General features: G+C 33.4%; 2 protein-coding genes across 2 annotated transcripts in view; both read right to left on the bottom strand.

Annotated features, from left to right (window-relative positions):
• Positions 1–25,202, bottom strand: part of LOC103098397 (neurabin-1-like) — a 93,684-nt gene that overhangs the window by 50,964 nt on the left and 17,518 nt on the right. The window lies entirely within an intron of this gene.
• Positions 42–24,124, bottom strand: LOC103096020 (uncharacterized). Its single transcript, XM_056793263.1, has 11 exons — positions 22,258–24,124; positions 20,419–20,526; positions 19,852–19,957; positions 17,973–18,055; positions 14,631–14,718; positions 12,397–12,607; positions 9,115–9,204; positions 8,868–8,979; positions 7,969–8,065; positions 5,000–5,179; positions 42–687 (listed from the first exon to the last, which is right to left on the bottom strand). The coding sequence occupies exons 2-11, from the start codon at positions 20,436–20,438 to the stop codon at positions 586–588; spliced, it is 1,089 nt and encodes a 362-aa protein (XP_056649241.1). The 5' UTR covers positions 20,439–20,526; positions 22,258–24,124; the 3' UTR covers positions 42–585.

Below are 25,202 nucleotides of genomic sequence, written 5' to 3'. Positions count from 1 at the left end.
TAAAATCCCTTAAAAGTTCATATAACAAAAGTAACATGGATGTAAAATCCCTTAAAAGTTCATATAACAAAAGTAACATAGAACTGAAATGATTAAAAGTTAACAATAACAAAAATAACATGGAAGTAAAATCCCTTAAAAGTTCATATAACAAAAGTAACATGGAAGTAAAATCCCTTAAAGGTTCATATAACAAATGTAACATGAAAGTGAAATGATTAAAAGTTAATAATAACAAAAGTAACAGTAATAAAATGATTAAAAGTCCATATAACAAAAGTAACATGGAAGTAAATTCCTTAAAAGTTCATATAACAAAAGTAACATAGAAGTAAATTTCTTAAAAGTTCATATAACAAAAGTAACATAGAAGTGAAATGATTAAAAGTTAATAATAACAAAAGTAACATGGAAGTAAAATCCCTTAAAAGTTCATATAACAAAAGTAACATGGAAGTAAAATCCCTTAAAAGTTCATATAGCAAAAGTAACAGAAGTAAAATGATGAAAATTCAATATAACAAAAGTAATTGCATTTTCCATTTTTGCCATCTTTCTGGTTCTGTGTCTTCTTTCCATCAATTTCTATAATAAGACGAAATGATGATTTTTTTCCCAAAAATCTCTGACTTTCTTAATAGCCTTAAGTATTTTCCGGCGGTCTTTCTTCTTGTTGACTTCGATTTCCTTTGGAAAGAAAAATTAAAAGTGTAATTTTGCATCTACTTATTCAGATGAATAGATTTTCTAATTCTTTACATAATGAACCTGAAAATGATGCTGCTATAGGATCATTTCTAAAGAACACAGATTTTCCAACAATAGAAAAATATTCCCTAGGTCTGGATGAAGTAAAAAATTACATCGTACAATCCTAAAATACATTAAGGAACTACCGTAATAGTTTGCCATTGTGAAACATTTTGGGACTTCATGCATTAATTGTTATTTATCTAGATGGGAGTCCAATGATGCTTGTGCTATTGAAACATTCCCAAATTGAAAAAAAATTAAATGGAAAACTAAATTAAATTAATTAAAACATACCTGTTTACTTAAGTAAAAGAATGAATAATAAAATCAATCAATACTTAAATGTATTATTAATTTATTTTTAAAATTAAAAATTAAATAAAAATTGAAAGGTTAGAATATCAGACATTTACAGCTTAAAGGAACTTAAATCAAATACTATATTTTAGGAAAATCCTAGAAACATGTTATGAGAGAAAGTAGACTTTAAAAACCCTCAAAATTCTATTCTCTTTGGAAATAAATGAATCTAAGTAGAATTTTTTTTTGTCTAGTAAGTTATCATATTTCATGGATCAAGTATCTCTAGTCAAAGACAAAGGTATCATACTAACGAGGATTTGCAATTTAGGCCTTATAAAATATGAGATTCTATTTACTATAAATGAAATGAAATTTTGCCATTTTCCATGATTAATGTTTTTTAATCTGTTTCAGTGAAATTAATCTGATTGTTCAAAAACTACAAACCTGCTTTCCTGGTTACCAGTGGGTTTTTTTTTTTTTTTTTTTAATGCACAGAGTTCTAAAAAAGAATGACAGGTGGCTTAGCAAATTGAGAGCTAGGCCTAGAAACAAGAGGTCCTTAACTCAGATATGGCTGGGGAGGTAGACTCTAAATGATCATCATAATGCAAACACCAACAACATAGAAATTGGTTCTGATCAAGGATACATGTAATACCCAATGAAATTGAGCAACAGATTCAGGAAGGGTAGGGAGAGGGCAGGGAGGGAAAGAATATAATTCTTGTAACCAAGGAATAATGTTCTAAAAATTGACTAAATAAATTAAATTTTTTAAAAAGTCCTTAATTCAAATGTGGCCTCACATACTCTTTTTTCTTTTTTTCATTTCATTTCATTTCATTTATTTTTTAATTTGGTCAATTTCAAACATTAATCCTTGGTTACAAAAATCATATACTATCCCTCCCTCCCCTCACCCTGCCCACCTTTCCCATTGCTGATGCGCAATTCCACTGGGTATTACATGTGTTCTTGATCATAACCTGTTTCCATGCTGCTGTTGTTTGCACTAGGATGTTCCTTTATGGTCTACATCCCCAAACATATCCCCCTAGACCCATGTAATCAAGCAGTTGTTTTTCTTCGGTGTTTCTACTCCCACAGTTTTTCTTCTGAATGCGAATAGTGTTCTTTCTCATAGATCCCTCTGGGTTCTTCAGGATCACTGCATTGCCACTAATGGAAAAATCCATTACATTCAATTGTACCACAGTGTATCAGTCTCTGTGTACAATGTTCTCCTGGTTCTGCTCCTTTCACTCTGCATTACTTCTTGGAGGCTCTTCCAGTTCCCATGGAATTCCTCTATTTTATTATTCCTTTGAGCAGAATAGTAAGTCCATCACCAACATATACCATAATTTGTTCAGCCATTCCCCAACTGAAGGGCATCCCCTCATTTTCCAATTTTTTTGCCACCAAAAAGAGTGAAGCTACGAATATTCGTGTACATGTCTTTTTCCTTATTATCTCTTTTAGGTAAAAACCCAGCAGTGTTATGGCTGGATCAAAGGGCAGACAGTCTTTTAGCCCCTTTTGGGCATAGTTCCAAATGGCCCTCCAGAATGGTTGGATCAATTCACAAGTCTACCAGCAATGCAAATATCCCAACTTTTCCACACCCCCTCTCCCCATCATTCATTACTTTCTTTTGCTGTCATGTTAGCCAATCTTCTAGGTATGAGGTGAGTTGTTTTGATTTGATTTTCCATCTACTTATTCAGATGAATAGATTTTCTAATTCTTTACATAATGAACCTGAAAATGAAGCTGCTATAGGATCATTTCTAAAGAACACAGATTTTCCAACAATAGAAAAATATTCCCTAGGTCTGGATGAAGTAAAAAATTACATCGTACAATCCTAAAATACATTAAGGAACTACCGTAATAGTTTGCCATTGTGAAACATTTTGGGACTTCATGCATTAATTGTTATTTATCTAGATGGGAGTCCAATGATACTTGTGTTATTGAAACAATCCCAAATTGAAAAAAAATTAAATGGAAAATTAAATTAATTAAAACATTCCTGTTTACTTAAGTAAAAGAATGAATAATAAAATCAATCAATACTTAAATGTATTAATAATTTATTTTTAAAATTAAAAATTAAATTAAAATTGAAGGGTCAGAATATCAGACATTTACAGCTTAAAGGAACTTAAATTAAATACTATATTTTAGGAAAATCCTAGAAACATGTTATGAGAGAAAGTATACTTTAAAAACCCTCAAAATTCTATTCTCTTAGGAAATAAATGAATCGAAGTAGAATTTATTTTTTGTCTAGTAAGTTATCATATTTCATGGATCAAGTATCTCCAGTCAAAGACAAAGGTATCATACTAACGAGGATTTGCAATTTAGGCCTTATAAAATATGAGATTCTATTTACTATAAATGAAATGAAATTTTGCCATTTTCCATGATTAATGTTTTTTAATCTGTTTCAGTGAAATTTCCCACTGATAGTCTATTGGAATGTGAATCCCCCTTGGCATTGGAGGGTCCTTCTCCTACCTACTTAAGATTACTTTAGAATAGAAACCTTTTGCTGAACAATGGAAAGGGCTTTGACCTATGCTTAAGCATAGAACACAAAGTTCTTTGAGTCATGTTTGATTTTAGAATTGATACAATAGAGATACTTGGAATGACAGAACCAGGTCTTGGAACTTACAATCTCCACCCTACTCAGTCCTAACAGGATTTACGAAGGGCTGCAGCATAGATCAAAATTTAATTATTCCAAACTCCACTCTACTCAGGGTAACAGGATTTAGGAAGGGCTGCAGCAAAGGATCAAGATTTAATTATTTGAGAATATGACCTTCAACAGACAGACATGTGCAAAGCCACAGACCTTTGGGAGGTCCTGGGTTAAGCTAGAGCCACCATTGGCACAGGGAAGACATGGACAGTGATTGGTAGATGTGAGAACTGAGGGGAGGGAACTTGGATGGTTTCCTTAAAGACAGTGGGGTCTGAGGACTAGGCGGGGTTGGTTGGAGAGGTTTTGCTCTGAGAGGTGGTGCTCTGAGAAGCTTGCTCTGAAGGAAGCTGGAGGTGGAGGCCCCTGAGACTGTTTCTCCATTTTGGTCACGTGAGTGTTAGGGACTGATCTCTTTTCTTTGCCTCAGCTATCTAAGGGCTTGGGCCTTTTAGCCCAGCCTAAACAGAAGAGGGATTTAAGCCCTATTCCCTTCTCTCCCCTTTCTCTCTCCCTCTCTCTCTCTATCTCTAATATCTTTCTTCCTCCTGTTTGTAATTAAACTCCATAAAAGGTTGACTGCTGACTTGAGTTTTCATTTAGGAATTACATAGCTGAATTCCTTGGCGACCTTAAGTTAATATATATCAGTCTTTTAAAGTGATTTCCTTGTCACACACAGCTGGGAAATGTCTGATGTCAAATTTGAACCCAGGATCTCCCATCTACAGGCCTGGCTTTCAATCCACTGAGCTACCCAGTGCCCCCCTCACATACTCTTGATACTCTTGCTAACAGTGTGACCCTCGGCAAGTCACTCACTACCCACTCCTTGCCCAGATCCTACTCCTCTTCTTCCTTGGAATTAATACATGGGGATTGATTCCAAAAAGGAATGGTAGGTTTTTAAAAATAAATAAATAAATATAAATAAAAGGAAATGACCACATGTTAGGAATACTAAAAAGGGGAGGGGGGAATTTAACAAATCACAATCAAAAAGAAATCTCCCTTGATACTACATTCAAAAGGAGGTTAACATGATTTCCTTAAAACCATAAGATTGGCAAATAGATCATACATAGGATTTCCCATTTTTGTATTATGTTTTATATACTCTCTCCATAACATTAGTGATTATATATATATATATATATATATATATATATATATATATATGTTGTCTAATGTATTGTAAAAAAAAAAGTCAATTCTTGAACTTACTTTTAGCGAGTGATTGTCCAGTGTAAGGAGTTTTTCACCAGTTATTCCTTTACAATAAAATTTTACAACATACTCCTCCATTCCAATGCTCCATAACCAATTACCAACTTCAATATTTGTCCACTCTGTTGGCAATGTTTTAGGGGCTTCAGTAGAATAAGGACAGTAATCTTCCAATACCTGAAGGTCAAGAGACACAATATTTAAAAAGCTTCCATGGCTATATGTTAATATAACCATAGACAGCAAAACCTCAAAGGAGCCTTAGAGACCATTTGTTCCAAAATCATCCCTCATTTCACAGTTTTTTTATAAATTTTTCTTTTCAAGGCTGCTGTATTTCTTATCCCTACCACCCTTTTCTTTCATCTGTATGTCAAAAATTCACAGAACAACAAGAGATCTGAAGTGAGTTTTGTAAACCAGGAAAAAACTTTATTTTTTGCAATGAAAATACTTTGGAGCCTTTTTAAAAATAGCAGTATTCTAAAACAGGCAAAATACTTGATATATTTGTCCTTAAGGAGTGATGACTTTGTAAGGGAATGTATTAATACTAAAATGTTTCCACCTACTCCAAGTTAAGACAAAATGAGAGGAAAATTATCTACATCCAAAGTGTATTCAGTTATTCTCCATGGCCAAAATAAATTGAACTAAAATCTACCTTTACCCAGGTAGTTTTGTCTCTTCTTTGGCCAGGAACACAGGCCACTTTACCCAATATCCACCCAGGAAGGAAGTTGAGGCAACTTGGCCTGGTGGGAGCTGCTGGGGTTTCTGGGTCATGGGAGGCAGAGGAAGGGTCATCATCAGGTTCTAAGACTAGAAGTTAGATTAGCTAGGTGTTAGCCAACTTTAGAATCTAGTGATGGTTCTTATAAAGGCAAAGAACCCTCAAGTCCCCAATTCCATCTTCCAGTGTCTGATATCCATAACTTTCCAATTGAGGTTACCATATCAGTTGAGAAACTGGTCAGGAACTATTAAAGTGCATCCTAGTTTTTTGTCTATTTCTACTGATGGGTAATATTTCTAGAAAGTAAATGGAAACAAATCTTACTTTTTTTTTACAAGATTTTGCCAAGTTGACCATCATGATTACAAATGTTAAATATATTAGATGTTGTCACCTTTAGGTTTGGAGGAAAGCTTGTATTTTATTGCCATTCATTATTTTATAAGTAAAAGAAAATTGAAAAAAAATGCCCATCTCCATTAGACAGTGTTGTGGGGGTCCTTTTTCAGTATCTATTAAGAGATGGGACCATCCTTGGAGGATTCAAAAGAATTCCTAATGTGAGGCAATTCAGAATTTTATTCTTGCTAGCTAGAGCACAAACAAAATTGGGCGGGTCAGAAATACTTCCTAATGCCTGGTGGGTGATGAAATCTTTAGTTGGACTTACTCATGTGTACATGTGTATCTATTTATTTATGTATGTGTAAAAATATGTGTGTGAAGATCAATAGATATTTTCTCAATTGACCTCATACCTCATATTCTTTTTTTATTTTTAATATTTTTTCAAGTTTATATGATTCATTTTCTTTCCCTTTTCCCCTCCCAGAAGCAATAAGCAATTCTACTGGATTGTACAAATGTTATCCCTTGATATCTAATTTTATATTATTCATTTTTACCATAGAGCTCAAACCCCAAATCATATATTCATATAAACAAGTTCTAGGTGTTAAGTCTTAAGTTTTTCTTTTTCATTTCTATTCCCATAGTTCTCTCTCTCAATATAGATAGCATTCTTTCTCATAAGTCCTTCAGGAATTTCCTGGACTATTGTATGCTGCGAGTAGGAAAGTTCATTATGTTGGATAGTTCTACAATGTTTCACTTTCAGTGTATATCATTCGATTGGTTCTGCTCATTTCACTCTGCTTCAGTTCATGGAGGTCTTTCCAGTTCATATAGAAATCAAGTAGGTCATCATTCCATATAACACAATAGTATTCCATCACCAATATATACCACAATTTGTTTAGTCATTCCCTAACTGAGGAATATCCCCTCATTTTCCAATTTTTGCCACCACAAAGAACTCAGCTATGAATATTTTGTATACGCATTTTTCCTTATTATCTCTTTGGAGTACAAACGCAGCAATGGTATTGCTGGATCAAAGGATCAAATGTGTTCTTTTAGAGCCCTTTGCTCATAATTCCAAATTTCCCTCCAGAATGCTTGTATTAATTCACAACTCCACTAGCAATGCATTAGTGTCCCAATTCTGCCATATCCCCTTCAACATTTATTATTTTCCTTCATTGTCATATTGGCCCATCTGTGGCTCTCATGTTCTTTTTTTTGCTCAGTAACACAGGCACAGTCAATCAAGACATACACATGCAATCTCTCCTCTTATTTTGGCAACAACCGACAGTGGTATTTCTTGGTAAACTTTTACCATTTTACCTACCTGTTATTTTTTAAATATTGTACAGCCCCTTCAGAGACCCCTTCTGGCATGGAGGGAAAATTATCGTAATATGTTATCACTTCCTACATGCATCAGCCCATAACAATTCAACTTGCACTTTTCTCTAGGTTAAGTGTATTTCAATACTCTGTGCCATCATTTTAGAAAATTTTCAGCCAACAATATTCTGAGGCCAAAAGTTGAATCAATTATCCTTTGTCCTTAAAACATCCAAATACAGAGAATTCAAATGTTTTTAGAGTTCTTAATCATTCCCTTTTCTTGAGAGAGGTTCTTGAATGATCTCTGGGAACAAAAAAGAGACTTCAAGGCCAAACAGTTGCCGCTATGGTACTTTTGATCCTTACTCAGGTAATTTTATTCCTATGCATACTGATTAATAATTATGACAGAATGTTAACTCCTCAATCCAAGGTAAATTATAGTTTTCTAATTCAAGAGAAAGCTCACTCTCTAGTAATTTAAATGGGGAAACAAACTTAAATCTTTGATAAATTTAACATAATGAAAATTTACCACTTGATCAATTTCTTCCCACTTGTGCACATTCTTTACTTGTTTCTCATGTTTTTTAAAATGAAAGAAGTTCCACAGCTTGCGTTCTTTGATATTGCTAGAATCATACAACATTTGAGAGGGAAATAATTATTAAAACACAAAATACATTCTACTATGACACAAAAAAGGATCTTAAATAGATGCACACTATAAAAATTTCATGAATTTCAATTCTGAAAAAAAGACAAAGCTACATGTTAAAATAGTTTGGAGTTACACTTTTTGTAGGATACGTGCTATGTCAGCATATGTATTAGAGAAGGGGCAAGATCAAATTTGGCGCTATAGGTAAAAATATAAAACTAGATATGGAAGCCAGTTAAGTTAAATATGTGTGCATATGGCACAATATCATTTCTCTACTTCTTCCTCCTCCACATTAACCAAAACTAATACATGATTTGTCTTGTAAGGAGCGAGGGGGTCACTGATTTAGATCTGAAGTAACTCTAGATGTCAACTTGTAATATTTTATAGATGGGAAGTCTGTAACCTATTGATCAGAAAATACTTGAATTTGAACACATGACTAGGTGATAAAACTCCAGTCTGAATGCAGATAACTCAGATTCCATGTCCTATACTTTTCCCACTAAGTTGTTATTATCAGACTCAAAAAGAAATGGATCTCTCTGGGTCACATCCATAAACTGTGAATTTGACACCTTTACTCTATGCCAGCACCCATTTGAGGAAGATGTGAACAACTGAGAAAATTCATATAAATAATGAAGTTCTTTTGTAGAAAGGGGCAAAAAACATAGCAAACAGTAGCCAAAGAGGTAAATTACAGGAGAAATAAAATGTTTTGTTTATTAATAATATTGTTATCCATATATAAAAAGTACATCTCTTACCGGAACCAGGAAAATCCCTTTTTAGCCTTTCCCTCTGTAGGTTTTCCAGTGCTAATAATCTCTTCCTCCACTACTATTTCATCTTCTTCTTTTTCTTTTTTTATTGGGGTCTCTAAGAAAAATAAATAATTCAATGAGTACAACAGTACACAAATATTTTACTAGGATTAGCAAGGGACAACAGCAATCTTTCATTGGTTACTATTGCTGACCAAGGCTTTGACATCTTATAAAGTGAAGAACCTACCTTTAGTATTGCTTTTAGAGCCAGAAGCCATGAAGTCACCGCTGGGAAGGTAACTATCTGAATATCTTCTCTGTGCCTCATTTTTCACACCTACAAAATGAAGGGATTAAAGTGGGTGGTCTTTGAGGTTCCTTCTAAGACTGATGATCTAGGATAACTACCAAGAAAATACTAGTCCCGCTGCAAGGGCAGTTAAAAACAAATAAAGCTAGATTTAAGAAGACTTAAAAGGATGAGACAGTCAAAAATGTTGATTAATCAGTTGGCAGCGGTGGTGGTGATCCTTATGTCTGAAAAGTACCAGTGACATCACAGAGTAATATTTTAACTTGTGTATGAATTGGATTTAAGTGAGTTGCAAAAAATTGTCAGCCTCACTCTTTCTTCCAGAGTCATCTAAATCCTGTGGCAAGACTAAAGTCTGGATGACTGACACTGAACCTAGATGATTGACACTGAACCTAAATGACCTTAGTGTCTTAGATGTCCAACCAAACTCTACGCACTCCACAGTGCTTACCTTCAGCTACATTCATGGCTACTGAAGCAAATTTTCTCATCCACCTATTCCAGGAGGAGGTCTTCACAAGCCTGGAGTAGATATCAACCTAACTTAACCCATCTGTTCAGTTTTAACAGGCTGATCCACATGCTACAGCTTCATGGAACCACAGATGAGAGCTGAGTGACAAGTAGACACCAAAGGCAGATAAGCAGCCCTGAAAAGTGTTCAGCAACCCCTCACACTAGAGGTTCTAATATTCTCTGAACAACAATCATATTAATTGTTGCTACTTGGCAGCCAAAAAAAAGTCAGCCCCTGAAGTACAGCATTCATTTTCCAACTGTTGCTCAATTCACCAGTATTCATTCTTCCAGATCTCAGATTCATAAGGCTGAACCAGATTTCCTTCTGTTAGCAATGACAGTGATACTCCAGTGTTCACAGTTTCACAATGCAAGGGGAATGCAAGTAATTGATGGTACCCAGGAAAAAGGTGTTTTCTAATGAACCATTTATACAAGTGATATTTATAGCCAAAATAGGAAACCTTCTCTATTTGCCAATAAATAAATTTATATGTATATGGCATATACATAGATGATAGACATAAACAAATTTTTGCCTAAAGAATAAATGGGTCAAAGAATGAATCATAGAAACAATCAATAATTTCATTAAAGAGAATGATTATAAGGAGACAACATATCAAAATTCATAGGATGTAGCCAAAGCAGTACTTAGAGGAAAATTCACATCTCTTATTGCTCATATCAGGTAAAGTAGAGAAAGAGCAGGTCATAAGCGAATTGGTTATACAACTAAAAATCCTAGAAAAGGACAAATTTAAAAATCCTCAATTAAACACCAAATTGGAAATCATGAAAATCAAGCAAGGGATGAATAGATTGAAAGTAAGAAAACCATAGAACTAATAAAATAAGACAAATAGTTTGTTTTATGAAAAAATAAAATAAATAAACCATCGGCATACTTGATTAAAAGGGAATTTTGATTTCATTAAATTAAAAAGGTTTTGCACAAATAAAACAAATGTACTTAAGATTAGAAATGAAAAAACAAATTCTGAGGAAAAATTTATAACAAGTATTTGACAAAAGTCTCATTTCTTTATATAGAGAGAACTGAGTCAAATTTATAATACACAACATTCCTCAATTGAGAAATGGTCAAAGGATTTGAATAGGCATTTCTCAGAAGAGATTAAAATTATACATAGCTATATTTTAAAAAATTCCAAATCACTATTGATGAGAGAAATGAAAATTAAGACAACTCTGAAAAATGATCTCATACCCTTCATATTAGCTAACATGACCAAAATGGAAAATGATAAATGTTGAAGGGGAGGTGTGAAAATTGTAACACTAATAAACTTCATTCGTAATAGTGTGAATCAATACAACCATTCTGCAGACTTATATGAAACAATACCCAAAGGTCTATATAACAATCTCACTAAAGGTTCAGGATCCCAAATGGATCAAAGATAGAATAAAAGGAATTAACTGTGCCAAAATATTATTATCAGCTCTTTTTATAGAGGCAAAGAATTGGAAACTGAGGGGTTGTCCATTATTTAGTGGTTGAATGATCAAGCTGTGGAATATGGTTGTAATGGATTACTATTATGCCATAAGGAACAATGAACAGGATGAATTCAGAAAAAGTGAGCAGAGCCACTATAACTAGAGACTATAACAGAAATATTATACAATGATCAATTGTGGAAGACTAAACCATTATCATAAAGCTTCCAAGGTAACACATGAAGAACATACTATCAATGGTCAAGGAAGCTACAAAAAAAAATCTGAGTGTAGATCAAAACTTGACATCTTCTACTATAATAGTTATATTATAAATTATAAGTTATATTATAAATCTTCATGAGATTGAATATATATGTTATATGTCTTTATCATGATGGAAACAATATGGAAATATGTATTACATGATAGTATTAGTGTAACCTATATCAGATTCTTCACCACCTCAGGGAAAGGGAGATGGGAGCATCTGAATTTTAAAATGTTGAAAGAAATGGCCAAAATTATTCCTATAAGTAATTGAATTAAAAAAAGGTTTTGTTGCAATGAGACCAACAGAATGTTGATAAACCAAAATGGATGTAATTAAAGTAGGATGGATAATAGACTCTAAACAAAACCATGTCCCAAGGATGTAATAAGAAATCATATAAAGATTGTTTTCAGTCTAAACATGATCATAGATATTAAAAAAAAACTTAGGTGGATAATAAGTTGATTTTATATGTCAGATGGATAGTAATAGGGAAAGAGGAACAAGATCTTTTTCTGTATTATTTCAAAAGAAGGGAAAACGAATAAATTATAAAAAAAAGCATGAGAAAAATAAAATTTTACTGTAATCTTGTCTAAAAGCTTAAGTAATTTAGCAATAGTGTGGCCTGGATGTTGAGAAAATGAGTTTCCTATCACTGCATATTTTGAGGCAGAAGCTAAATGACATTCTGACATACATATAGGATAGATTTCTATATCAATTAAAAAGTTATAGTAGAATATTTCCAAGGTCCCTTATAGTTCAATCACCAAGAGAGGGATCACTAATAGGTGAGAAAGCCTTATAAAGCAGCTAGCATTCTCATTATTAGAGATATGAAGAGAAAGGAAATAGGGACCAGAGATTCAGTGAGTGATGGAAACATTTGTTCCAAATTTCTCTTATCAGAAAACTTTAGGGTCAAATGTTTTGAGCAGGGATATTTGTCTTACCTGAATTGAAATCCCCTTGGGCTAATAATTGCCCTGGTGATAAATCTTCATTTTTTATCTCTTTAGGCTTTATTTTAAATTGTCCTAGTAATAATTCTTCTTCTGGGGCCAATGGTAAAAATGTGCCTTCTTTATCTGATTCATCAGGTTTCTGTTCCATATTCACATTGTATGTGTTCATGTCTCTATATTTGTCTTGAAAAAAGTTAGCCTGAAATTTACCAAATTAACCAAAATAAATCTATTAATATTAAGTACACGTTATTCAATCCTTTTCCTCTCCAAGAGTCACAACCATCTCATCTATAACTCATTTATTCCTGCTAGCCACTTATCTGACTTCTTTATTCTCAAATGAACCCCTTAAGATCTATTACATTCAAAAACATGCACAAATTCCATGACTAGTAGCTATTGTGTAAAACCAATCAGGATAGGACGAGAGATTTACATGAGATTAGAGACAGGGATAGGTTTGGGAACTGAGATGGGGACATGATGGGAATGGGAAGAGGGAAAGAGATAGGCATGTAGATAGGAATGAGGTTAGGGATAGAATCCAAAGCTTAAAAGCTCTCCCAGCTAAGAATTGTGTTTTTCAAGGCAAGGTGACACCTTCACTGCCATTTAGGTGCAGGAAGCTGCCAAAAGCAGTAAGATGTTACTGACCTGGTGAGCTTCAGACATCCAGGATGGACATCAGGGGGACCACTTCAATACATATCACTTCCTAACACTACAAAATGAAGCCTCTCTTCCTGCATAGTTCTGTATATACAGGGGGAAAGACAGTTTCTGCTTCTAGGAGGATTGAAATTTAGTAAAATGGACTCCAAGAGATGTTCAAAAACAGTCAGTGGAAATACCATAATAGCTGAGAAATTACAGTGACAAGCCCTTTTGCAAACTAGAAGAATGTTAGGGCAGGTCTGATGAGTAAGTAACCTGGCCTTAGATAGAGGTATAGATATCGACACATACACACATACACATATATAAATAAATGTGTGCATGCATTTATGTGCATATATATGTATATACTGACACACAGATTTACATGTGTATAGAAAAAAGGAAAAATGATATTCACTACTAAGAGCTTCTTCCATGTCTGGTCTTCTGGTCCTCAGCTAAGCTCTGGGTATATAAGATTTATATGACTACAAAGATATAGATATAGATATATGCATATATATATATATATATAATAAAAAATTTATGTCATGGTACTCTGGGAATTAAGTATGGAACCCTCTGGTGTCAGAGTATGGAAGGTACTGGGTTTAGACTTTATCCAATAAAAACAGGAAAGCCTTGATAATATGTGACCGAGACACTGGGTTTAATCCTCAAATACAAAAGAATTTACTGATGTGATAGATGGCAGAACCAGTCTAACTAATCTTTGTGAAATCATTGCCAAATGGCTCTTGCTATCCATTCCATCCATTCTACCACTGAGACCCCAGGACTTCTGAAGCATTCCATCTTGTGCTTCAGCTGAACCTTATTTTAAATGTTGTACTTTCCACTTAGAGTATCGAGTAAGAGTGTCTCAAGATCAGGAAATGTTTCATTTTTTCTCTTTATGTCTCCAGCGCTTAGCAGCATTTTGCACACATCCAGAGGTACTTCAATTAGTAGTTACAATGATAGCATAAAAGTAGGGGAAATCGATTGTAAGGCCTACATTCTAGCAGACTTCAGAGGCACATTCACAGAGAAAATAATAATAAAAAAAGCCTGGTGGGCCTTCTTCACTTCAGGACGAAGAAAGTTACTGACTCACATCTTAAGACCTAAGAGTAGTTAATAGCTGCAATGAAGTGAGGGAAGCAAGGAAGAAGGATACCCCAGCCGATGATCCTTTCTCTTGATCAAGTAGACACAATTCATGGATTAGTAGTAGTAGTAGGCTGGGGTTCCCAAATGATTTCCATACTGGATTTTCTAAAGAGTGATAAGTAGAACTAGGCAGAGAGTAGTGATATGGGAGTTTTGGTCAATTCACCTTTCATAAAGCAGTCCTCTTAGGCCAAGTAGTTTTAGTAAGATTGAAAAGTTTTGTTTGGACTGATCAAAAGAATGGATGAATGAAATAGGAAGCATTTATTTCATGCATTATTATGGGCACCATTCTCACTGACTGCTTTGCTTTCCACCACTTTTATCACTGTGAACACAACTAACATTCAATAAAACTTGATTAATGGGGAGGAACTGTGCTGTCTTACCTGCTCAAAGATAGCTTGGAAGTCTTTTCTACATCCCTGATCTTCTTCTATTAATATTTTCAGTGCCCCAATAACAAATTTCAGGTTACTGTGGAAGAAAAGGTAGCAGTTTCATACAACTGGCAATCAAACCATCTTGGAATTAAAGAGATTTGGACTCAAGTTCTAGTTCTAGAACCTAGTTGTATGTTTCTACTAATTAGTTGTATTTACTTGGGCAAGTCACTTAGCCTTTCTGACCTTCCATTTACTATACTGATCAAATGTAAACCTTGAACCATGAGGCATCTTCCAATTAAATGACAGTCAAAAAAAAGTCAAAGGCTATGGAAACTAATGCACCTTTTTCAAGGGGGGAAATCAATCCTAAATGGTCCAAAATCACTAGTAACTCGAGAAATGTAAATTTAAACAGTTCTAAGCTGTTACTTCATACCAGATTGACAAAGATGATTACAACTAAAATGACAATTATTGGGGTATGAGAAACAAGAGTATTCGTGGTTGTGGAACTTTAGGTTTTTCTAGATATTCAAGAAAGTAATTTGGTCCTAGGCCTCATTAAACTGTCATTAAACTTTGAGCAATATCCCAAAGAAATTAAAAAATGCAAATGAAAAGATAGGACCCAAAGGTACCAAAACAATTATTGGATACTTCTTTTCTTATTCTGCAGAGGCAAGGAACTGGGGATTAATAGGATGTTTTGTTTTGTTTTGTTTTGTTTTTGTTTTTGTTTTGTTTTGTTTTGGTTTGGTTTGGTTTGGATTGGTTTTACTGGGAAATGGCTGAACAAATTATGCACAAAAAGAAATAATTTCCAGAATGGAACTAGAGTAACCTGGCCAGACTTCTATGAACTGATACAAAGAGAACAGAGCCAAACTATTATGAACCAGAAAAAAAATTATCATATTTGCATGAAGAAATTTGACACTATCATGAGGGTTTTTTCATATTCACACCATGAAGAAAAACAAATCTGAAAGATTTAAGAACTCTGATAATCAGACACAATTCCAGAGTAAACTCTAATTATTTAATGATCAATCACAATTTTAGAGGGTATAAAATGAGCAATGCTACAAATTACAATACAAATACAGATGAAAATCACCAAGAAATCTCTATTGTTTTGGTAGAATTAGATTAAACTGCAGAGTATAATTTATTATGCATGCACAGAAGCTCTTTTTGGCTTCCTGCTTTATACTTTAAGTAGGAACATATATTTGGTTCTCTACCTTTTAGTTCAACATTTTTAAAAATATATATGTATGTGTGACAAGGAAATCACTTTAAAAGACTGATATATATTAACTTAAGGTCGCCAAGGAATTCAGCTATGTAATTCGTAAATGAAAACTCAAGTCAGCAGTCAACCTTTTATGGAGTTTAATTACAAACATGAGGAAGAAAGGTATTGAGAGAGATGCAGAGAGAGAGAGAGAGAGAGAGAGAGAGAGAGAGAGAGAGAGAGAGAGAGAGAGAGAGAGAGAGAGAAAGGGGAGAGAAGGGAATAGGGCTTAAATACCCCCTCTGTTTAGGCTGAGCCAAAAGGCCCAAGCCCTTAGATAGCTAAGGCAAAGAAAAGAGATCAGTCCCTATCACTCATGTGACCAAATGGAGAAACAGTCTCAGAGGCCTCCACCTCCAGCCTCCTTCAGAACAAGCCCTCCTCTCAGAGCATCCTCTCAGAGCAAAACTTCTCGAACCTCTCCCAGTCCTCAGACCTTGCTATCTTTAAGGAAACCATTCAACTTCCCTCCCCTCAGTTCTCACATCTACCAATCACTGTCCATGTCTTCCCTGTGCCAATGGTGGCTCTAGCTTAACCCAGGACCACCCAGAGGTCTGCCCCTTTGCACATATCTGTTGAAGGTCATATTCTCAAATAATTAAATTTTGATCCTTTGCTGCAGCCCTTTGTAAATCCTGTTAGGACTGAGTAGGGTGGAGATTGTAAGTTCCAAGACCTGGTTCTGTCATTCCAAGTATCTCTATTGTATCAATTCTAAAATCAAACATGACTCAAAGAACTTTGTGTTCTATGCTTAAGCATAGGTCAAAGCCCTTTCCATTCTTCAGCAAAAGGTTTCTATCCTAAAGTAATCTTAAGTAGGTAGGAGAAGGACCCTCCCATGCCAAGGGGGATTCACATTCCAATAGACTATCAGTGGGAAATTTTTCAAGTATGAAATTTCCCAATGGTGGAATTTGCAACATTTATAAGTCTAAGAAATGTTAAGGTTTACAGTATGTATACATATATACTTTAAAAATCATTACAGAAATCTACTAGATATCTAAAGTAATTTCTGAAGACCTCTTAAAATTGAAATTGAAATTCTTAGCTCATTAAATTCTCTAAAGGTTGTATACAAGTTGTAATCAGTTTTGATGAAGTCCATCCATCATTATCTATGTGACAAATGTACACACCCCTAATGAGTTATGATTTTGCCACTGAAAAAGGTGTTTATGGGCTTTCACAATGATGTTCTTCAGTACAGTCAGAGGGGAAAGGTACAGATACAAAAATCAATATAATAGAATATATCTAAAAGACAAAAATATTAGCTTAAAATGATTCAGTATATCAGAAAGATATTGATTAGATTAACATGAATTTACATAATAGGGAGTCAGTTAAACACTCTAAAATAACATTTTTAAATCTATTATTCTGCCTAACATTTTTTTGCTTATCCATTGCTCTCTCTAGACCTTTTTTGTCTTAATTCACAAAAAATATATTCTCATGAACAGTTAATTGGCTGAGTGGACAGAGAGATCCTGGAGATGAGAGGTCTTGCATTCAAATCTGTCCTCAGGCACTTCTTTGCTATGTGACCCTGGGCTGGTCATTTGACCCCAATGCCTAGCTCTTACTGCTCTTATGCTTTGGAACTGACACTTAGCTTCAATTATAGGACAGAAGCTAAAGTTTAAAAAAAACATTCTTTTTGTTTTTGTTTTTAATCTGTTCTATTTGCTTTACATCAAAGTTTATCAAGATGTTTCCAGATTTCTTCTATTCCTGATATTTACTTATTTTAATGCATTATATTATTTCATTCTATATATTTATGAGCCAGAAATGATTTGGCCATTCCTCATCAGGAAAATATTATCCAAAAAACCCACTGAATATAAATATTTTTTCAAAATTGAGTCTCCAATTTGGAAATCTTCCCAGTAAATGGAATCTAGAGGCAAAAGCATATTGTTATTCTATTATTAATCTTTCACTAAGTTTTGTCTAAAAAACCAGTAGTTTACATACTCAATAAAAGCTTATATATATATACATATATATATATATAATATATATATATATACCTGGCCATCCAGTACCATGGTTCTCTTGAAGTTGTACAAATACTTGCTTGTCCTCTCACAATAGTGATATCTCCAATTTTTTCCTTTAAATGGAGAAAATGTTTAGAAAGTGTAATTACAATATAGGCCTAAAGCTAAGAAATCTCAAGAACATGCTTAAAATAAACAAACAAAATCCACTCTCCTAATGTGCTAATGTTTAAAGATTTCATAATTGGATAGGAAAGAGGTTTTAAGGAGGCAGTAGTAAATACTTTTATACTTTTTGCAAAATGAAATATATACCAATATACCCATATACACACTTTGAAAGATTAAATATATACTTTGATCTTTCTTCCAAAGACATTATCATTATTAGAGGACAGATGGTCATTTCAAAATTATAGTAAAACATTTTAAAGAGTTTTCCAAAACATCTAGCTAAATAGTACAGAATAAAAAGCTAGAGCCTGCTTATGCATCAGCATAACAACATGAGCAACTAATTCAATCATAACTTCTTAAGCATCTTAAAATTGCAAGCCCGTGTGTTGTCCTAGGGATATAAAGATAAAACATTCCTTCACCTCCAGGGGCTTACAAATTGGTAGACCAGCATTTTGGGGAAAGCCTTAGAGACAGGATACAGAAAGACATAAAATAAAAGATTGTTGGTCAGAGATTGTTGTGAAAAGGAATCTTAATGGAAATGTTAAAAACAAGAATAATAAAAGAGGTCTAAAATTAACAGGTCCTCAAACTGAACCTTCAAAAATAATAAAATTATTCAAGATTACTTGGCAATAATTAAAAGTTCATAAAATATTCTACCATAAGTAAGTCCCAGAAGATAATTAACTCAGCAATCCAGGAGTTCAAAAACCCAAAAACAAAAATGAGAGAGGAAGGATTCTGTATTCTGGAAGGCCTGAGAAAAACTGGAAGTCAGGTGATACAGATGAAAGTTTGAATATGAAAGAGTATATAATTTACCATCATGAATTCAAGTTGCATATACAACCTTAATATCAACCAATATCCATACAGCATTCAAAATTAGAAAAACAACAGGAATGAGACATCTTAGACCTCTATTTGTGAGGCATATTGATGGTAAAAAACTAGGGGGTTAGTGATCATAATAAAAGAAAAAATAGAAATTTTGCACTACTAAGAAAGATTTAACATGAACAAAATCAATGCAACTAGAATAGAAGAGAAACCCCAAAGTCATCAAAGGCAGGAAATCAAGGGAATATGGATACACTCACATATTCTTTGTCTGAATACAAAGTGTCTGTTAATTTGGGAAGACCTGAACAAATGCTGTGATATATTATATAATGAGATATTATTAAGTTTTTGAAATTAACAATAAGAATTCTATGAGACATTAAAAAACCCCACATTAAATAATGTAAAGTAAGCAGAAACAGAAGGCTCTTTAAAACTAAGGTAAATTAAAGCAGCATTAAAAGATTGCCATCCTCTGACTAATTGTAATGGAAAATCTTAGTCTGGGACAAAAGCTAGAGATATAAAAATATACATACACATGCACACATATATATCTCCTTTGTTCAGAAAGGAGCAAAAACTATCAGATTCAGTTGTGTATTTATTGTTCAGTTTTGCTTAATTCATTCTCTATACTACAAATGATAATTCAGTGGTGAAGGTTGGAGTGCATCAGAGAAGATTAGAATGTAAATCTCAGAGACATTGATAAAATTGCATAAAAGAGCAACAATAAAAAAGTATGTAATAAATTAAGATGAAGTTACTCAAGAGTAGGAAAGGAAACTTTTTAAAGAACAAAATTTTTATTTTAATATTGTTATGATAAAAAAGAAAGAATTTTGAGTTTCTGCATTTTTTTATTTGGTTCACATAATACCTGTACTATGAGTGAATTCATAAAATATTTCTTCCTTTCCTCTGACAACTTGAGGCGTACTATAAGTTCTGACTTGACTTCAGGTGGTTCGCGGCCAATTTCAATCCTAGGTACAAAACATCCACATTTAATTTATGTACTTTGGATAAAGACATAGCCATGCAAAAAATGGAATGGGGAAATTCAGCTAAGCTTTCATTCTTACAAAAACAAAACAAAACAAAAAAATCTCTTCAGCTTCAAGGAGCATTATTTGGCAAGAAAATAAAAATTCATTAACTAAAAATGAATGCAAATGAAAATCAAGGGTTTGCTTGAGATGTGATAGAGTATTCAGAAAGGAAGGTGCAAATGAATCCTAAAACGTCTTGTGAACTGCTGAACAGAAAAAAAGAGGGTCATTTCCTAGCAAAAGAAGACAAAAAGAGAAATTATTTAAAAATGTTAATTAGGCTTTCTTTCTCCCCAATTTTTCTGTTTGAACACATTGCTTAGGAAATTTCCAAGTCAAAAACAATGATCTAGCAATCTATGCATCTTAAAAGAAATATGGGAAAATTTACTTACTGGAAAGGAGAATCGTCCATTTTTTTAAAAGTAGAGATGATTTCTGCTTCATCCAATCCAATTAGATTGATGTCACCTATTTTAATAATCTGGTCAAATACACGGATACTGAAAAATAGAATTGCATAGTAATTAAAATTACATTGAAGATATTTATGACCTAAAAGCCCAATGCATGTGTATGATTAGAAGATATGGTACTAATTTAAGAGATAGACTTCAATGACTCATCATACCATTAGTATAATGGCTGCCACTTACAAATTTTTCAGTCACCACTTCTCTACAAATTAATCAGAAGACTTAGAGGGCTGGTATGTCTCAATAATTTCATTACCCTGCAGCCTGCCTGGGGATTCTTCCCTGGATTTTTTTTAAGTGGGCTTCAAGGATGATTAGTGTTCATAACTGGGTCTGTACTCCAAGCCTTTCCAGCTGGCTAAGTCTCAATAATGAAATGTGATTGAAAAAGGAAGGGACTTTGGCAGATCTTGGAAAACACAGTGAGAAGGATGCAAGAGAAATCATCCACAAACACAGATGCCCTCCTCCAAACAATTATCAGAGTATTATTTCAATTTTAATATTCTTCAGAAAGTCAATAGGATCTGCAGAAACTAAAACAAATGATTCTTCTGAGGTATCAGACAATGCCCCACTGACTGAAGACTGAGTAAGGAGACGATAATTCAGAAGGACACTTCTAGTTGATACTTTTATTGTAGAGACCTTGGGTGATAATAAACAGATAAATGTCATCATAGAAACTGAGGAAAAGAAAACAACTTTGGGAGGGTAAGAGGAGAAAATTTCCACCATGTATTTGGGATATTCAGGATGGGCAGCTAATGAAATCAATTCTGTTACAATCTAGGAAGCAGGAAAAAATTCTAAAACCATCTGGGCTATGTGAGTTGGGGATGAAGAAGTAATGAGCCTCAGGCTTAGAAACAGAAAGCCTGATGGCGTTTTTTGCTTTCAGTTCTATGTAACAGAGTGTCATCTCAGGAAGAATTCCATTTTAAAGTCCAAAATTACATCATGAGCAAGGACATAGAGGGTACCATTTGACCTCAGTTGCATAGTAAATTCTTACAAGGTTAAAGTTATGATTTGGCAACCTATTTGCATTTCTTATTTTTTTCCTTTCTCAAGGATTCACTTTGGGCAGTTTATAGTAATATTTTAAATGTATATTCCTACATTCCTATATCTAGGAAGCCCTCTCTCAATTCAGGAATTATTTTATTGTATAGTCAAATTTCAATAATCTCTGAAGATAGTTGCCAGTGTCTCATGGATACCATTTTTTCTAATACAACCAAAGTATCCCCCACACCCAGATTTTCTCACATTTATTTAGTATAGATCTTTTCTGCACACAATAGTAATTTGTTTGTTGCCTAGTCAATTCAGTTTTTCATTTCTCCAAATCAAGAACTATTTTCCCACTTTCTTTATATCCCTTCATGGAGAGCACAGGTTCTGGAATGGTATAGATTTATAAATACTTGTTAATTTGACCTGATTTGGAAATAGCTGGGCACATGTTTACAATGGGCTCATTATGGCAATTATTAAAGACCTTCTCAATGATCAAGAATAAAGTCATAGTTTACAGACCTAGTTGGAGTGGAATTATAGAATCTTTGTTTCCAAGCCAATTCCATTTCCTTACTAGCTTGGTCATGACAATATTTTTAAAGTTGATATTTCTGTATTTTTCAGAGATTTTATTTGTGTAGTCACTTTCCATGTTTACAATATTAACCCTTTTTAGAATGATGTTAAATTCTCCCTACAAAGTCAATTCTTATAAAATTACAAAACCAAACTCACCATCCAAGTTTGTGAACTGCACCTCCTTCAATAATTTCAGTTATAAAAACCCCTGGTTCCTTTCCATCCTCATCTGCTGGATCAAAGAAGATACAAGTACAAAGCCCCAGTTCGTTGTCACCTATAAATACAAAAATAATAATAGTAATAATAATGAAAGCCTAAAACATCTGAAGCAAAAGTAAGAATAAAATTTCCTCCCAGTACAGTTGGCCTGGTCACTCTAGCTTTGCACTGGAATTATAAGCCATCCACTTATACTTTACCGGTATCTTTTCCTTAATAATTAGCAATATATATATATATATATATATATATATATCTGACTCTGTTACAGTCTCCCCTAGATCAATGATTTTGCTGAACTTTCTACCTTTCAGCATATAAGCACATTAAGACATTTTTAATAATTAAAATTTTTTCTAAGGACATATAAAATCTATTTTAAGTTCCAAATTCTTTCCTAGTCACCCTGGTCTCCAACCTCATTAAAAAGGTAAGCAATTTGATAAAGATTATACATATGCAGTCATGTAAAACATATTTCCTTCCTTATTCATCATGTTGAGAAATAAAACATACCAGAAAGAAAGGAAAATAAAGTAAAATAAATATGTTTTGCTCTGCATTTAGATTCCATCACCTTTTCCACTGCAAGTGGATAACATTTTTCAGTTTTTCAGAACTGTCTTTCAATCTTTGTATTTCTGGGCATAGCAAAGTCATTTACAGTTGATCATTGCATAGCATTGCTGTTCATGCACCCAATGTTCTGCTTCTGCTCCCTTCATTATGTATCAGTTCATATAAGTCTTCCAGGTTTTTTGAAAGCATCTTAATCATCATTTCATGTAGCACAATAATATTATTACAATCATATACCATAAATTTTTCAGCCATTTCACAATTGAATGTTATCCCTGGAATTTTAAGTTCTTCAACACGAAAAATTACTGCCATAAATTATTTTGTACATATAGGGACATTTTCTTTTCATTTTTTAAAAGTTTCTAATCTCTTTGGGATACTGTTTTAGTTGTGATATTGCCAAGTCAAAGAATATGCACAATTGCATAGCTCTTTGAGCATATATCCATGTTCTCTAGAATAGATGAATCAGTTCACAATTCCACCATCTGTACCTTAGTGTCTCAAATATTCCCCCATCACCTCCAACGTTTTTCATTTTCCTTTCCTGTCTTGTTAAGAAAATTTGATAGGCATGAAAAGGTAAGTAAGAGTTGTTTAAATTTGTATTCTTCATAGTGATTTAGTGCTTTTTTATGTGGCTAGGGACAGTTTTTATTTCTTCATCTGAAAACTGATTATTCATATAATTTTAGTATCTGTGAATTGGGGAACAACCTGTATTCTTTATAAAGTTGATCCAGTGCTCTATATCTTTGAGAAATGAGGCCTTAATCAGATCTTTAAATTTTTTCCCATTTTTCTTCTTTCTCTCTGGTTTTGTGTGGAAAACTTTTAAAGGTAATGAATATGATCCATTGCACCTCCTATAATGTTCTCTGTCCTTTATTTGATAATTCTTTTCCCCCTAATTTAAATCTGGCATTACCCTGAATGCATAAATCAAATGCCACTTTGACCTTATTTTGATACATGATGTGTGGCATTGGTCTACATCTAGTTTCTGCCAAAATGCTTTCTGGTTTTCCCAGCAGTTTTTGACCCAGTGAGTTCTTGACCCTAAAATATGGATTTTTGCATGTAAGAAACACAACATTACTAAAGTCATTTCTACTGTGCAAATTGTGTGTACCTACTCTATTCCACAGATCCACTACTCTTTCTTCATCAATAATAGATTAGTTTGAAGATAAGTACGTTATAATAATACACACTTTGATATCTGGTATGGTTAGATCATCTTCCATCATATTATTTTTCACTAAACAAGGTCAAGAATATCAATGGAAATAATGAAAAATAATATGATGGAAGATGATCTAACCATACCAGATATCAAAGTGTATTATAAAAATTGTTAATGGAATTTGTTAAATTTGAATGAAATGTTATTAAAAAACATGCATTTTTTCTCTCTTCCAAGATCACAGAACCCCAAAGTTTATTTATGGATCATTTGTGGGTTCATATATTCACAATAAAAGACAACTTATATAAAAAGTCGTCTCAAAGCATTTCTAATTTTCCCAACAGTTTAAAAAAATAATTCCTAATTCTAGCACAGTCTAAGGACTTTGAGTTTATCAAAGGTACATTTTACAAGGCCCTTTTTTATTCAGCATTTTCTACACCTAATCTGTTCCTCTAATTGACCATTGATCCTTCTTGTTTTGTCAGTCAGTTGTATCTGACTCTTTATGACTTGAGTTGGAATTTTCCTAGTGAAGCTAATGTAGTAGTGTTCCAGTTTCTTCTCCAGCTATCTCTTCATTACAGAAGAGGAAACTGGGGCAAACAGGGTTAAGTGACTTGTCCAGCATTTCACAACTAGCAAGTGTCAGAGACACGTTTCTTTTTTTTTTTCTGTAAAGTCTTTATTTTTATGTGTTGTGAATAGTAATTTTTCTAGTATTCCAAAGGAAATAAATTTCACAGTTAGTAAAATATGCTTGTCTGGATCAATGAAATAAGATTACAAATGTTTTCCCAGAAGGAAATCCTGGAAATGAAAAAAATGTCAGACATGCTAACATTCTATGATTCAAATGTCTCCAACTTGATATTTCCAGGTACAAGAATGTGTCATTAATAATAATAATAATAATAAATTTTAGTGTTTAGAAATTCTAATACAATTTCAGAATTTCTTTTATTAGCAGCCTGTGCCTCATTTCTCTATGGGAAAATAGCATCTCAAAATAGGTTTTCCAAAGTCTGCATCACACATTGTCAACATTTTGATTTTAAGTTCATGAGGACTACTACATTTTTTCACCCTTTAACTACCTTCTTCCATT

Source organism: Monodelphis domestica, chromosome 4 (assembly GCF_027887165.1).
Source record: "Monodelphis domestica isolate mMonDom1 chromosome 4, mMonDom1.pri, whole genome shotgun sequence".
In the NCBI taxonomy this organism is placed as follows: domain Eukaryota; kingdom Metazoa; phylum Chordata; class Mammalia; order Didelphimorphia; family Didelphidae; genus Monodelphis; species Monodelphis domestica.
This window is presented reverse-complemented; position numbering and strand designations above follow the sequence as displayed.

Coding starts and splice junctions, on each gene's coding strand:
- LOC103096020 (XM_056793263.1), bottom strand. CDS start 20,438: ATGGACGATTCTCCTTTCCA. Junction 9,205..12,396: donor CCAAGGGGATTTCAATTCAG/GTAAGACAAATA, acceptor TTCATTTTGTAG/GTGTGAAAAATGAGGCACAG. Junction 5,180..7,968: donor GGGAAGAAATTGATCAAGTG/GTAAATTTTCAT, acceptor CTTGACCTTCAG/GTATTGGAAGATTACTGTCC.